Below are 15,046 nucleotides of genomic sequence, written 5' to 3'. Positions count from 1 at the left end.
GATTCGGTATGTTCCTGTAACGAACTCAATTCAACTTCCTGTAACGAACTCAATTCAACTTGTATTAGAACTAAAAATAGGTTTAATGTTATGTTCTACTTCTCGTTACGCCTTTCCTGAACCAAATGGGGAGCAGAAGGAGGAGCCACAAAGGAAGTCAATACTAGCGCTACCAAAATGCCTAGTCTGAGTAGGGATAGCTGCAGATAAAGGGACACTAAGTAGGAGTAGGACAGAACTGACAGGTTCAAGTCCTGACCTAACTACAGGCAGTCCCCAGGTTACGACGGGGGTCCCGTTCTTGAGACCCGCTGTAACCCGAAAATCGTTGTAAGCCGGAACATCGTCAAAAATACTAAAAAAATCTTACTTTTAATGCTTTGGGTGCATTGAAAACTATGTAAACTGCATTCTTATTGCAATTTTCATAAAAAAAACTTTAAATATTGATTATTTTGCATTTTTGGTGTCATATTTCTTCTGTCAGATCAGCGTTGTAGGCGTCGTAACCCTGGAACATGCGTCGTAAACCTGGAAATAATTTCTGATGAATATAATTGAAAAGCGCCTTAACCTCGGAACGTCGTAAGCCGAACCCGTCGTAACCCGAGGACTGCCTGTAATTACTTTTGCAATCTATTATTTTCCCATCTTTCCTATATCTGACATATTCAGGCATAAATTTCCAAGAACAATTCCCTACACTCTTCACATCTAGTAGTTCCAAGATCACACACTGTACCCTTGCAAGTACAAACTGAATGTTGATCTTCCAATTTCAACATCTTGGTTACACCAAAATCATTCCTACATAGCCAGATGTTATTGGTTTTGCTTCCAGTGCAAGATAGCCTAGGAAAATGAAATTACAATACCATAAACAAGTGTAAAACAGCCAAACTTCATAGAATACCAACAATTGCCTAACCGCAATAGCAGCAAGGAGAATTCTGACAAGAGCTAAAACATTTGAAACACACCTGGTGGAGAACAGGTAAACTAGACAGAACAGAATATGCACTCGAGGCTCCCAAAACGCAAGACACCCCACAGGGGACTGCAAATTGGAATCCGCCCAAAGGACAGAAAGAACAAGGGAGAACACAGTCTCCAGGTGTTTGAATCCTAAGAATCAGAACACCAGGTGTCGAGACAGTGAGCAGACGATCCTTCCTCAATGATGTGGGTGTATGCCTGGTGGAACCCTAAGACCCCACCAGGAACGTAGGACCCCGACGCTGAATCCTGTGGAGAAAACACTGCAGGATTCCTCCCATTCACCTCGCCCCTCCCGGTGTCACCAGAGGAAGTAGAGGGAATGGGGGAAGAGGATCAGATGCTCTCATTCCTCCTCACAGTGGCGCTGTCAAAAGGAATGAGCTACATCCTGTCATCAACCTGGTGGTGGTGAGACGCTTTCCCGGAGAATGCAGAGGCTCTTGCGGCACTGTAGCAGCGCTGGTAGCAGGACTAATAGCAGCGCTGATAGCAGGAATAAAAGCAGGACTGGTAGCAGCGCTACTGACAGCCGGCCCATTGCTAGCAACAGTGCGGCTTGGCCTGGCAAGAACATGCATCGTCCTCACGACCCATCCCAGTCCTCTTCGAGGTCGAAACCTCGTGTGAAGAGGGCTGTATAGAGGACCTTCTCTTAGTTTCTCCAGATGTCCTATCCCGGGGGACAGCAACATCAACCTTGGCACCTGACGAAAGTCAGTCCTAGCTTGACCAAGTGGATCTAAACCATGGCTCGGTCCCTTCTCTCACCCAGCACCACTGTCACGATGGTGAGAGGACTCCTCGTCATTGACTGTGGATGTATGACAACCCCTTGGGAGGTTGTACATTTGGAGAAACTCGTGAACGGGCCTCTGACAAGGACCTGGTTCCATGAGCAGCGCCCTGGTGCCAGAGACAGGAGAACAAACCTTGGTTCAAACTCCTTAGGCTCCTGAGACACTAGACCCTGGGGACAGCGTCATGGTCCCACTCCCGAAGGACCATGTGAGCCAACAAGAGAGACAGCTGCTCCTTTCCCGGGGGAAGGATGTAGACCCTTAGAAGTCTTGTGGTGAGACATTTCAGTGGGAAGGAGAAGCTACCTTCGTCTTCTTAGGCCGAGAACCCTTTGAAGAGGAAGGTGAGGAGACATGAGATGACGATGAAGACAAAGATGAAGGTGACACCTTCAGGACCTCTTCTTCCTTAGCTTCTTTTTCACCAACTTCCACAGTACTGCTTCTAAAGAATGAAGCACTGTCATCTCTGAAGCAGAGATTAACGAGCAGTCAGCAAGACCTCTTAAACACACGTCTTCACTCAAAGATGGCTGCAAGTAAAATTGGAGTGTTTACGTCTGGGCAGGTGGGTTTCCCCCCCTATTGGGAGGTAGTTACTGCCTAACCACCTTATTCAAGATTTTACGACCATATCAAGCTGCTACGCCGCAAGTAAATCCTATTGTAAAGGACATGTAGGAACTAAGTCCTTTTCTACACAGAAATCCTCAGGCTCCTTCAGCTGCGTAAAGAGTAACTGATTTTTTTCATATTCTGTGTTGGCAAAAAAATCACAAAATTATATTCGATGCGATGCATAACTTCTGCAATTATAGCCAAACCTCAAACTCCTCTTGAATAGTGATTGCCTTTTAGTATATTCTCGACCACTTTTAGGCTGAATACTTCAGTTTCCATCAGCGCTTCTGCAATGCCACTGTCATCCAGGTATTGTCCTATGATTATTTTTGTGGCGTGAAAGGAAGCTAAACCAAGAAAAATATTTTCAAATTGTGAGTAAAACAAAAAGTCAAATAGTAAATAAGTTTAGAAATGACAAACCTTAAGTGTAAAAATGTATTTTGAACAATTTTGAACTCGTGTATTTTCTAGAAGCACCTGTTTGCGAGATAGACAAATTTTCCTTCAAAAACATAAAAAATTATTTTTGGCAAACTTATTACTAACACTACAACAAATGTTACTAAATTAAACTTATAAATACAAAAACATGGTGTAAAAATGTATTTTACACAACTTTGAACTCTTGTAATATTTTTTTGGAAGCCCTCAATTATGAGAGAGAGAAATTTTCTAACATAACCGATTTCGATCTGGTGGCCATCTTGGAAAAAAACTCCTTATATCAGAATCACGTACCCGAGCTAAAAATCATTCCTAGACATCAAAGAAACGTTTTGTGAAGAGAACTGCTGTATACAGATCCGTGCAACAGTCACCACCTATGTGGCTTCTAGACTACAGTGCCAATCAAAATCTTTCATGGTACAGGTAGTCCCCAATTATCAGCAGACTCGGTTAATGGCGATCTGGTTTTATGACGCTTGTCTAGCACCATAAAATCGGTGACTTATGGCGACATAACACACATAGTTTTGGTTATTGGCGCCATAAGGTGCCAATACTAGAGTTATGGTGCCATAATATACATAACAAGGGTGCCATTAACTGGATATTGGCACAATATGCGACATACATCACAGTTTTTGTTAATGGTGGTTTTCAATTATTAGCATCCCGCCAAAAACAGAACCCCCTCTGATAACCCGGGACCGCCTGTATATGCTAAATAGCTACTGAGACAATAAAAAATGTCAATATCAGATCAGAAGGTAATATAAAAGATAAAATCCAACCTGCTTTTCAGTTGGGATATTTATAAATCACTTTGGGGGGTAGTGGTATTGTAATTGAAAAACTTACCACCTATGATTATCATGTCATGAAATGCAATAGTAACTTGTCTTACCATAGGCTATTACATTACATTATCATGGAAATTTGAAATACATATAACTAGAAAAACTTACCACTGTCATCAGGAGGCATATTAAAATCTCCTAGAAGTACAATGTCTCTCTCACTAACAAGCTTTTCTTTCAAAATTGTCACCAAAGGGGCTAACTGCATCACTTCCATACTCTGGTGTGGTTCACATATAGTACTATTTACTTTTTCCATGTCTTCCTCATGTCTTGTGGGTCTCTTCCTTCTATTGAAATGAACAGCTTTGACATGAAGACTGACTACCACAAAGTCAAACTCATTTGCCTGATATGAATAAATGAGATATTTTCTAGTAAGTGCATAAAAAGTATATGGCAAGTCATGCATATCCAATACATATCTGTGAAAGAAATTAAAAACAGAACAGAAAATGTAAAATAATACACATTCTTCAAATGGTTTATTCCAATAATATCCCAAACCTATACAGTTTGTGTTTAATAGTTATTAAACTAAATAAGTTTCAATTCTTTTTTCTGCCAAGTAAGCCTCTTCATTTTAACACACTGTTTTGGAAGCAGCAGCAAATATAAACTCTACTAACCTTGAAATATCCAAGATATGGCTTTCTAGTAAAGGCATTTCTTTTACTGCTACTGTTATTGTTATTTCCAGAATGGACATTGACTAAAGATGCTGAGACCAACTGTAAACCATGATGAACATTGTAAATGAAGGCTGCATACTCTGAACCCTGGCAATGATATCAGTGTTGAGTTAATGGTAAATCAAATCAATGTACAAAGGTAAAATTTGTAATGAAACTATCTTTCAAATAGTTTCTATCAAAAATACCTTTTACAATTTCAGTAAAACTGTAATTAAATATATATCATCACAAACAAAATTAGAAGTGGCTTATGAAAGGACTGACAAAGTTTCAATGTAAAGGGTGCTGAGGATGTATGGTTAGGAGGTAGTTTTTTTGAGAGTGTTTTTTTGAGAGTAAAGATAAATTTTTAACAAAATGACAAATTTTTAACCAATTTGTATTTTTCATAGCTAACAAACCCTCGGTCTTAACAATAAGATAATCTTCTTGCGCCAGTTGAAAACTGATTAAAACAATCAAAGATTGTAAAGCAAGGATTCAGTGGGATCTGGCAACTCACGTATATATGAGGTGGAAGCTGGTTGTCAACCAAGCACAGTATCTCATGACGCGTTAGTCCTTCTTTGACCGCCTTTGGAGAGTAGGCATTTTTGCTCTCCTTCCAAGCCGGTTGCTTTGTTTGCCTGTGATTCTTTGTGTTTTCAGTTGTGTCTGTGTGTGATTGTAGTTTGTCATGGAGCCTTCCGAGTCTTCATGGCCTCGTCAATGCATGTGCCCAGGTGTTCAAGGTTTTCCGTGCTCCAGGTTTTTAGCTGCTACAATTACAGATCCCCATACAACATGCAGTAGGTGCAGATCTAATTTTGGTACTGTTACTAATCCCTGCCCGGAATGTTGTGCCTGGCCTAAGTTGCAGTGGAAGTTGTTTTACAAGAAGAGGGAGCATTGCAGAGTTTCTACTTGTCCTTTATGGAAGGGGTTTTCTTCTCCTCATTTAGACAGTTGTACTTCTGTTCCCCTCCTTTTCTTCTATTTATTTGTCGTTGGAAGTAGTGCTTCCCCTGCTGCAGTTGTACTTCTGTCTCTCTCCTGGGAGTTACACAGGATGATGTTATGTTTAATGTAGTCCCCTCTCCCTCGGGATCTAATGTCCTTCCCGAGAGGGAGGAGGATAAACCATCTGTTTCATTAATTTCAGATTTGGAATCAAGCAAGATAGCGGCTGTTTGGGCATTGCTAAGCCTATGGGGTCCCCTCTCCTTGGATGGCCTGCTGCCCCATTTCTTGGAAGTATGTAACCCCCCCCCCCCTGGCAGTCTTGCCTCCTCCAGGACTACATTACTTTGGCTCTTGTGTGCTGCCTCCTAGTGGGATGCCTATGTCAACGTTGACGCTGATTGGGTAGCCTCTTATTGCTCCGCCAGTGAGGCCATCAACCAGTGCCTTTAGAGATGTGATGTCACTCCCAGCATCCTCTCAGCCTATGATGTCAGCTGTGGTGGCGTCTCTTCTTCCTGTCGTTGTGATGTCATCCCATTCTACTATCACGTCATCACTTACTTTTGCTGAGCCATTGGAGGCGTTGTTTCAAGCTGTGTTCGGTAGGCTGGACTCTGTTTTTCGGGAGAAGTATTCTGCTCTCTCTGGGAAGAAGAGTCGATAGCGAAGTGATTCTTCCCCTCCACTTAGCAAGAGAAATCATAGAGGGGGGAGGATCATTCCATCTCCTGCTTCTTTGCCTCCTCCTCCTTTCAACGTGAATAAGCACCACAACTTTCTCTTTTTGAGAATAACAGTGAAAAAAATGAGCTGCTAACTCTTGTCCTCTGTCATGGATCGCTTTATTAGTACTACATGAAAGCACCCAAAGTCAGTCTACTGCAAACTTGTCTTGCAGTGAGGGACAGTCTTCTATTTTATTGGTAAGTGCTCCCACAGACCAATCCAAGAAACTAAATATTTCCAAACCTTTGAAAATACAGTGGAACCTCGACATACGAAAGTCCCAACTTACGAAAAATTCAAGTTACGAAAGCAAATACAAAGATTTTTTGCCTCTGCATATGAAAATAATTCAGGTTACGAAAGGGTGTTACTGTAAAGTCCTGAGATTCGCCCGGACCACCGAGAACAGTTTTAAAACTCGCGCGCCGCCAACTGAGTAGACTCGCCACCATCCTCCCGCTCTCCCATTGGATCCTGATGCTAGTCACAGCCGTAAGATCCTGCTCTCCTATTAGTCAGCATCTACCCCATCATGCTCTACGTAAAGGCGTCATCGGCCACTCTGTAGCAGCATCATTATCGTACGCACGCGGAATTCATTTGTTAATATAAATTCGTGTTAGTGATTTCGCTTTGAACTTTATCGTGTTGTGTGAGAACTTAATTAGTACATAACTTAATTACATATAGTCATGGGTCCCAAGAAAGTTGCTGAAGTTCACGGAAAGAAGTGGATACTTTCTATGGAGACAAAGATGGAGATAATCAAGAAGTATGAGACTGGCATGTGGTTGAGTGTGATTGCTAAGGCATACGGCTGAAATCCGTTGACGATAGGCACCATCCTTAAGCAGAAGGAAGCCATCAAAGCAGCTACACCTTTCAAGGGCGTGACTATTTTGTCCAACAAGAGGATCCACGTGCATGATGAGATGGAGGGGCTGCTTCTTGTATGGATAAAAGACACAGAAATCGACGGCAATCTGTCACAAGCCCAGCACTATTTTCTGCGATTTGACTGCCCAGGCCAAAGACGACAGAGGAGAAGGGACATCGATGCCAACCCCAGACTTCAAGGCTTCTCGTGGGTGGTTTGAAAAATTCCGGAAACGGACTGGCATCCATTCGGCGGCACGGCCAGCTCTGACACGAAAGTGGCTGAAGCCTTTATTAAGACGTTCGACGAGATGACGATCAACGAAGGCTACAGTTCTCAGCAAAGTCTTCAACTGTGACAAGACTGGCCTTTTTTGGAAAAAATGCCTTGTCGGACGTGCATCACGGAGGAAGAGAAGAAGCTACCTGGGCATAAGCCTATGAAAGACAGGCTTACGCTCGCACTTTGTTCCAACGCCAGTGGGAATTGTAAGGTGAAGCCCCTACTTGTGTATCATTCGGAGATTCCTCAAGCCTTCAAGGCCCACAAAGTGCTAAAGGAGAAGCTTCCAGTGATGTGGAGGGTTAAAGCGAAAGCCTGGGTAACAAGACTTTTGTTCACTGAGTGGGTAAATCTGTGTTTTGGCCCAACAGTGAAGAAATTCTTGGAAGAGAAGCGCCTCCCTCTGAAATGTCTGCTTTTGTTGGACAATGGCCCTGCTCACCCTCCTAGCCTCCAGGAAGATATCCTAGCAGAGTATTCTTTTATCAAGGTTCTTTATCTTCCACATAACACCAACCCTCTCCTCCAGCCCATGGACCAGCAAGTGATATCGAACTTCTAGAAGCTGTATACAAAACATCTTTTCAAGAGATGTTGCGACATCACCGATACCACAAACCGTACCTTGCGTGAATTTTGGAAGGAGCATTTCGACATCGTCATATGCATCCGACTCATCGATCAAGCTTGGCAGGAGGTTTCGAGGCGAACCTTGAATTCTTTGTGGAGGGAACTCTGGCCTGGTGCCGTATCCGCCCGAGACCTCGAGGGATTCGACATGGGCGAAGCTGATGCAGATTCAGAAACAGTTGACGATTCTGAAACTGTTTTGCAACCAGATCTTGACGAGATCGTTGCACTCGGCAAGTCCATGGGGCTGGTCGTTGATGAGGACGACATCAATGACCTTATCGAGGAGCACCAAGAGGAGCTTACGATGGATGACCTGAAGGAGTTGGAGGCCATGCAACATACCGTTGTTCAAGAAGAGTTCTCTAGCAGCGGTGAGGAGGAGGACGACGACCCTATGACAATGGCAGAAATTAAGGATGCTCTAGCTGCTTTTCATAAAGTGCAGTCATTTGTAGAAAAGAGACACCCCAAAAAAGCTTACACAGGTCGTATACTTGCGCAGTTCGATGACGTTTGCCTGAGTCGTTTCAGGAACATTGTCAAAAGCAGGCAGAAGCGATCTTCCTTGGATAGTTATTTTTTAAAGAGGCATTTAGTAGGAGTAAGCAAACAGGAAGATCCAAGTGATACGAAAAAACAGAAAGTTGAAAGTGGTGAAGAAATTGAAAAAAAAAATCAACTTTAAGTATTTTGTAAAGTTAAGTGTTAAATGTTTTCTGCCATTTGTTAATGTGTTTCGTAAAGTTTAGAGTTAATGTTTTCTGCCATTTTTTAATGTGTTTCGTAAAGTTAAGTGTTCATGTTTTCTGCCATTTGTCCTCCTCCTCTGTCGCCACTTTCAGACATCACCTCACTCAAAAGGTAAGGTTCCACATTTTACTACCCTGTACACTAATAAACTTTATTTACAGGTAATCACTGTTAGATTAGGTACTGAATGGTCCAAATTGTTGTATTTCATTGTTTATTGGTCAATTTAGCTTTATTATAAAATTTACTGGGGTGTTTTTGTAGGGCTTGGAACAAATTAGGCAATTTACATGTAAAATGTGGTTCAAGATACGAAAAAATCAGGTGACAAAGGCTGCTTTGGAACAGATTAATTTCGTATCCTGAGGTACTTCTGTATCCTTAACAAAATGGTCCAACTCTGTGGACAAAAACCAAATCTTAGAACAGTTGAAGGCAGATCTATGGACTAAGTCAATTAGCACTGAAAAATCTCCTTAGGAGGAGGCAGAAACTCCCAAGGAAGGCACCTTTCATGTTGCATAATAACCATACCTCCCCTTAGACAGGCATGATGGTGGTGAACAGAAACCTGCATTGCCTAACTCTCTCTTCTGGGCTAATCAAGACTTGATACCCAACAAAGATTTCTTGGCAGAAATCAAGAGAACCATTTTTGGAAGTTTTGCCAATCCTGAGAGTTGACGTAACATGAAAGCCAAACCAAGAGAAGGCGGTGTTGCTAGCGAGATGTACAAAGGTTAGCAGAAGTGAAAGTAATCTATGAGAGAGGCATAAGCCGACGAGGATTGTTCTGGTTCAATTTCTTCTTCAGCTAAAAAAAAAAACAGGAGAAATAGCTGGGTCCAGTTGAATATCTTCTGATATTACAGGAGCAGGAGGAGGTTTCTTCAAAAGTTCCATAATACTGTCTAAGCACGTATGAATTGGAATAAGAGATAGATTCCTTGTTGGTGAGAGGGGTGTGCGCATTGAGTCTTGACGAGGTAGCGGGACAGAGTTACAATTACAAGTATTTCACTGGCAGCATGGGCTACAAGCTGCGCTGCTGTCAATTTGTGCTCTTCTTCGTCCGAAGAGCCATCCGAAAAGAAGTTGTCATCCAATTGGTTGTCTTTCAATGTGGGATCAGATTCCACTGGCTTAACTGATCCTTTTGGACACTTGCGGGTCACTGGGAGCTTTGATCCCATGGGGTAATCTAATCCCATTGGATGCATAGGATCCACTTGGCGTCTAAAAACCACTGGACACTTGTGAGCCATTGGGAGCTCAGTATACACTGGGAGCTCATCTTCATCCCAGAAGCTACATGAGGGGTCTTGATCCCTTTGGCATTTAAGAGATTGCAGGAACATCCTGAACTATCAAATGCCTCTTCATAGGCCTAAACGCATCTTGGAAGCGCCAACTGCATCCATGATATGCATCCAAATCGGATCAACTGGACGAAAAGCAGTGTGAAACTCATTGAACACCTTTCCAGAGGTTATCCTGAGAAACCTGGGATGTAGCAACAAGTCCTGTTGAAGGAACAACTACTTGTGGGTAAGCCCCACCAACCTCCCTTGGACTTATGGTTTGCTTCCTCCCAGGTGCTGGGGAGTCTAGCAGAGACCTCCATCTAGGAGCATCAGTGGAACAAGTAGCACCCTTTCCACTAAGACAAAAGCATCACAAGCACTGGGATCATTAGCACTATCTTTATCCAACAGGGACTTCACAAAAACACTTGTTTGACCCACTCTTTCAAATTTTTATTCATGGGGGCTTCCAAACTGGCAATGGCACTAGGTTCAGGGGGGGTGGGCACCTGGTAACAGAGTGGAAAGAAGAGCAAGAGGACTGGGAATAGGAGAAAAAGCTTTCACAGAAGTCAAAAGAACTAGTTTAGGAGATGAAGACCTAGAAGCTCTAGCTTCAGTTCTAGCAGCTGCCCCTTTTTTTATGCCTAGCTTTTTCTAACTTGCACTCAATACACAACAAATCAAGTGAACAAATTTGCCCTCAGCAATTATAACAAATTAAATGAAGGTCGTATTTAGAAAAAATTAAAGTGGTATTGCAGTCATTAATGCAATACTACCGGCTACTAGATGCACTAGCGTCAGGCTAAAGTCAAAATTTAATTATCTCTATGCTTAACAAAGCTAAGGAAACATAATAGCACAGAGGCTACTAAATAACAGAATACTTCACCAAATCCTTTCAGCACAACCATCTGATGAGATATCCTGCCTAAATAATCAAAGCTGCCTAAACAATCATATAGTCAGTGAGCGGCAGAAAAGAACCAAGCTCATTAGCTACGTTGTACCTATTCTTCCAAAAAAAAAATACCGCAAAATTTTAAATCTAAAGCTGCTGTTAAAAGTAGAAACTACAGCTATGTAATTACTTGGTAAGTTACTTATATAAAACTGATACATCATGAGACTGAAGTTGGGTTGCTGGCCTCTCCCTACCTCAGCTCCATGACAGATGCAAAATGCCACTAATTCTTAGCATAAATAATTCTTATTCCTTTTTACTGGTTACAAGCTGGCACTAGAGGATTTATCCTTTCTTCATGTTAAGACCCAGGTTGGTTCTGCATAGGAACAACTTACTCTTAACACTTTTAAGCTTTCATAATGATCTGTCCATAAAAATAGGTATGACTTAATTTTCTTATCTAACAAAGTTAAGCTACTGAAACATATACAGTGTCCCCCCCCACCCCCCACTCTGAATTCGTGTTCTCTAGATTTGTGGACTCGCCTATTTGCGGATTTTTCTTTGGACATCTACCCATTATTCGCGGGAAATTTGCCTAATTGCGGGTTTTTCCAACAATAAATATTTACTAATTAGTGTATGTTGTTGTTATTTTCATGACTAAATATATTTTTGATGCAAAAATTACTAATTTTTGAAAATTAATATTGATTAATACTGTATTTGTAAGTTTAAAAAGATTACATATTCATATAATAAATAAAAATAATTATCTCTCTCTCTTACAGAGATGTATATTGTTTGTATGATAAATAAATGATTTACTAATTTTCAAATATTAATATTAATGTAAACAGCAAAAATATCAATTCATTAAGGAAAATACTATAGTGAATTAGTAGGATTTTAGTTTATAAATAAAAAAATTATGTAAGAATGAAGGAAATCCCAGTCCTCCTGCATCTTTCTTTCTAACTCCAGGTACTAAAGCTGTCGAACATATCAAGTAATGTGACACGAGGGGGAGCGAGTGTGTTGTGCTGTCTTTGGTGTTGCCACTAAATGTTCATATAATTTCTCTCTCTCTCTCTCTCTCTCTCTCGTCCTCCCTCTCTCTCTCTCTCTCTCTCTCTCTCTCTCTCTCTCTCTCTCTCTCTTACTGAGATGAGAGAATTTTCATAGTACATGTACATATATCAGTATTAATACTTTCAAATAATCATAATAATAATAATAATAATAATAATAATAATAATAATAATAATTATAATAATAATAACAATCAAACTGTAATTACAAAATTCATATGTGATCGTATTTTAAAGAAATATAATAATCTATCCATATCACTCTTTTAAATAAGGATGTCTCTCTCTCTCTCCACAAGATACGTACGTCATAGTGGTAACTCTGTTTTGGCTGGAAGTGTTAAAAGTTTATGAATATATATTTTTAAGGTTACTACTACATTTTATGATAAAAATGACAAATTTTCTAAGACATTTTGTATTTTTCATAGCTACAAACCTGAGGTCTTAACAATAGGATAGTGTTGTGCATTTGTCCCCTTCCTTTTCTTCCATCGTTTTGTCGTTGGAAGTATTGGGAGGCCCTCAGGCTGATTTATGTAATGTCACCCCTTTTTCTTCGGGAGTTAATTTGATTCCCGAGAGGGAGGAGGTTTTTCATCATTGTCTTTTATTTCAGTCGGAGACATCCAAAATGGCGGTGCTTTGGGGGACGCTTGGGCTACGGGGTCCACCGTCCTTGGAGGGTTTGCTGACGCACTTCATGGATGCTCGCTACCCCCTTCCTCATGCTCTCCAGGCCCTCCCTCCTCCTCCTGGCCTCATCTTCGTGGGTAGCTGCGGTCAGCCATTTTGTATTGCTTCGCCAGTGATGATTGCCGCTTCTTTGAGTCAGAGGGAAGCCGTGGTGTCAGCCCTAATAGTGACGTCACAGGGATAGTCATTTTGTATCCCTCCGCCAGTGGCATCTGTTTCCCGTTCGGATCGAGGGGAAGCCATGACATCATTGCTGCTTATGATGTCACGCCCAGTTGTCTCCACTGCACTGCCTTGCTCGTCTATGTCGTCATTGTTTGCTGCCTCACTGCATCTCCCTTCCATGTCGTTGGACCCTTCTCTTGCCGATCCGTCTGGCTGCCATGTCGGCTGGGAGGACTGGAAGCAAGCGTGTTGTATTGCCCCCGCCTCCTGCGAAGAGATTGTGTAAGGAGCCAGTGCTGTCTTCCTCTCTTTCTCCCCCATCTCTGCCACTCTGCGAGTGAGGAACAGCACGCCCGTGTTCCTGAGTGTTGGTGTTTCGGAGAGTGTTAGTGTGCCTTCCCCTGTGCGATCTACATTAGCAACTTTGTCCTCTGCATTGAGTCGCGAGCGTGTTGCAACCTCCCTCATTTGTGCACATGTTGCAGGTGCTCCCACTTCTTCTCCAGGGCCTATTCGTTGCTGTAAGGATCTCAAGGCGCCTGTCAAGAGATCGAAGGTTGCGAGCACGGAGTTGGTGCAGCAGGAGCGTTTGCCTGTCCCTCTCCCAGGTACTTACAAGAGTTCGACTTAGAGGGATTCTCATTCTATCTCGAGTGTTCAGGATTCCTCACCGACACACGTTCACACGTCTGCCACGCCTGTGCTTGTTCACGGCCATGTTAAGAGAGTCATCTGTTGGGAGAGTGTGTAGTGATGTCTCTAGTGTTGTGTCTGGTTCGTTGCAGGAGTTGGCGCTTGGATCCAGCCCAGACAGGTTAGTTGGTGTTTCAAGCTGTTTGGCTGCTGGTTCTTCCATTAATTTAATCGAGGAGGGTGCTTTAGATAAGCCTGCACACCCTTCTTGTCGTCGGTCTCCGTTGCTGGAGCAAGAGATGGGAGACACGCAAGTTTTTGTCTTCCTTTACAGAGGTTATCGATCTCATTCGCGGATTTAACAATTTGGAGAGTAGGACTCAGGCTCGGTGGTCTTACACTCCTTCCTGCTTGGAAGCCTTGCTGGGAGCTACGCAGGATCCCAAATCATCGTTTCAACTTCCATTGTCGGGGCACGTCCAGTCGGTCTTGCTTAAGGTTAACGCCTCTGATTCAGGTTGGGACAGTTCGGTTCGCTCTAAGGGTTCTATCAAGCTGCTACCCCCACCTCTCACGAGGCATAGGAAGTACTATGCTACAAACTGCTTTTTTGATGTCGCGTCATCTTAACCCGGACGTCATTCATCTGAAGCCAGGATTGATTTTTGAACACTATTAAGTTTAATGAGACTAAACAATACAATTTCTCTCTCTCTCACTCTCTCTCTTACTTATGTACGTTTATTTGTTTTGCAGTATGAACAAATGATTTACCTTATAAATGATTTTCAAATATCAATAACATTAATAAAAGAAATAGCGATTCCCAGTCTTTACCAGTATTTTTACCCACTTCAAGAAAGGAGGGGGGAGTAAATGACAGTTTGATATACTATTGGTGGAGGGGAGGGAGTTGGCTTATGAGTCTCTCTCTCTCTCTCTCTCTCTCTCTCTCTCTCTCTCTCTCTCTCTCTCTCTCTCTGTGTTATTGGTTGTACGTATATATTTTTAATGGTACATAAAATGTTTAAAATGACTTTGAAATTATATACTAATATTATAATCTCAAAGATTAATACAGTAATAGGATAGTACTTTAAGGTATATTGAAGTAGGATGTTATTTGAGGCATACATTTGGTATCTGAACTTTCAAGATAGGCAGTTATAAGTGTATTTAGAGGAGGTTCTAACTATTCGTGGAGGTTTCTGGTACACATCCCCACGAATACGGAGGGGGGGGGCCGACAACGACGACACTATAGCATTATTATTATCACTTCCTATATCAACAAAGATGATGGTGCTACAGCTATCTGCTTCATATAATTTATTCTACAATTACCAAAATAAATATTCTTTTGAATGTATGCCAGCAGCCTTTTGGATCTTGATCTTTTAGGTAGCATGCATTGAAGTGGTAGTTTCCCTTTTACAAAAAAATGCAAATTATGATTTCAACTACCAGCAGAAAATATCCTCCATGAATTGCTTCAAAAGATAACTTCTACTAGCACCATTCATTTTACAGAACATCAAAAGCTGTACTATTCTGTTTGGGTGCTAAGTTGTCACACTGCCTAGTAGTACCAGAAGTCTTCCACAAATTGTACTGTAGAATT

General features: G+C 41.9%; 1 protein-coding gene across 2 annotated transcripts in view; it reads right to left on the bottom strand.

Moving 5' to 3' along the window:
• The window catches only part of LOC135219778 (endonuclease/exonuclease/phosphatase family domain-containing protein 1-like), a gene marked incomplete at its 5' end in the record, with an annotated part of 134,150 nt that overhangs the window by 77,543 nt on the left and 41,561 nt on the right, over positions 1–15,046 (bottom strand). For both annotated transcript variants that reach the window (XM_064256829.1, XM_064256830.1), the window contains 2 exon segments: positions 3,830–4,070; positions 4,351–4,500. In XM_064256829.1, the coding sequence (XP_064112899.1) occupies positions 3,830–4,070; positions 4,351–4,500 (391 nt within the window).

Source organism: Macrobrachium nipponense, chromosome 1, assembly GCF_015104395.2.
Source record: "Macrobrachium nipponense isolate FS-2020 chromosome 1, ASM1510439v2, whole genome shotgun sequence".
In the NCBI taxonomy this organism is placed as follows: Eukaryota; Metazoa; Arthropoda; class Malacostraca; order Decapoda; family Palaemonidae; genus Macrobrachium; species Macrobrachium nipponense.
This window is presented reverse-complemented; position numbering and strand designations above follow the sequence as displayed.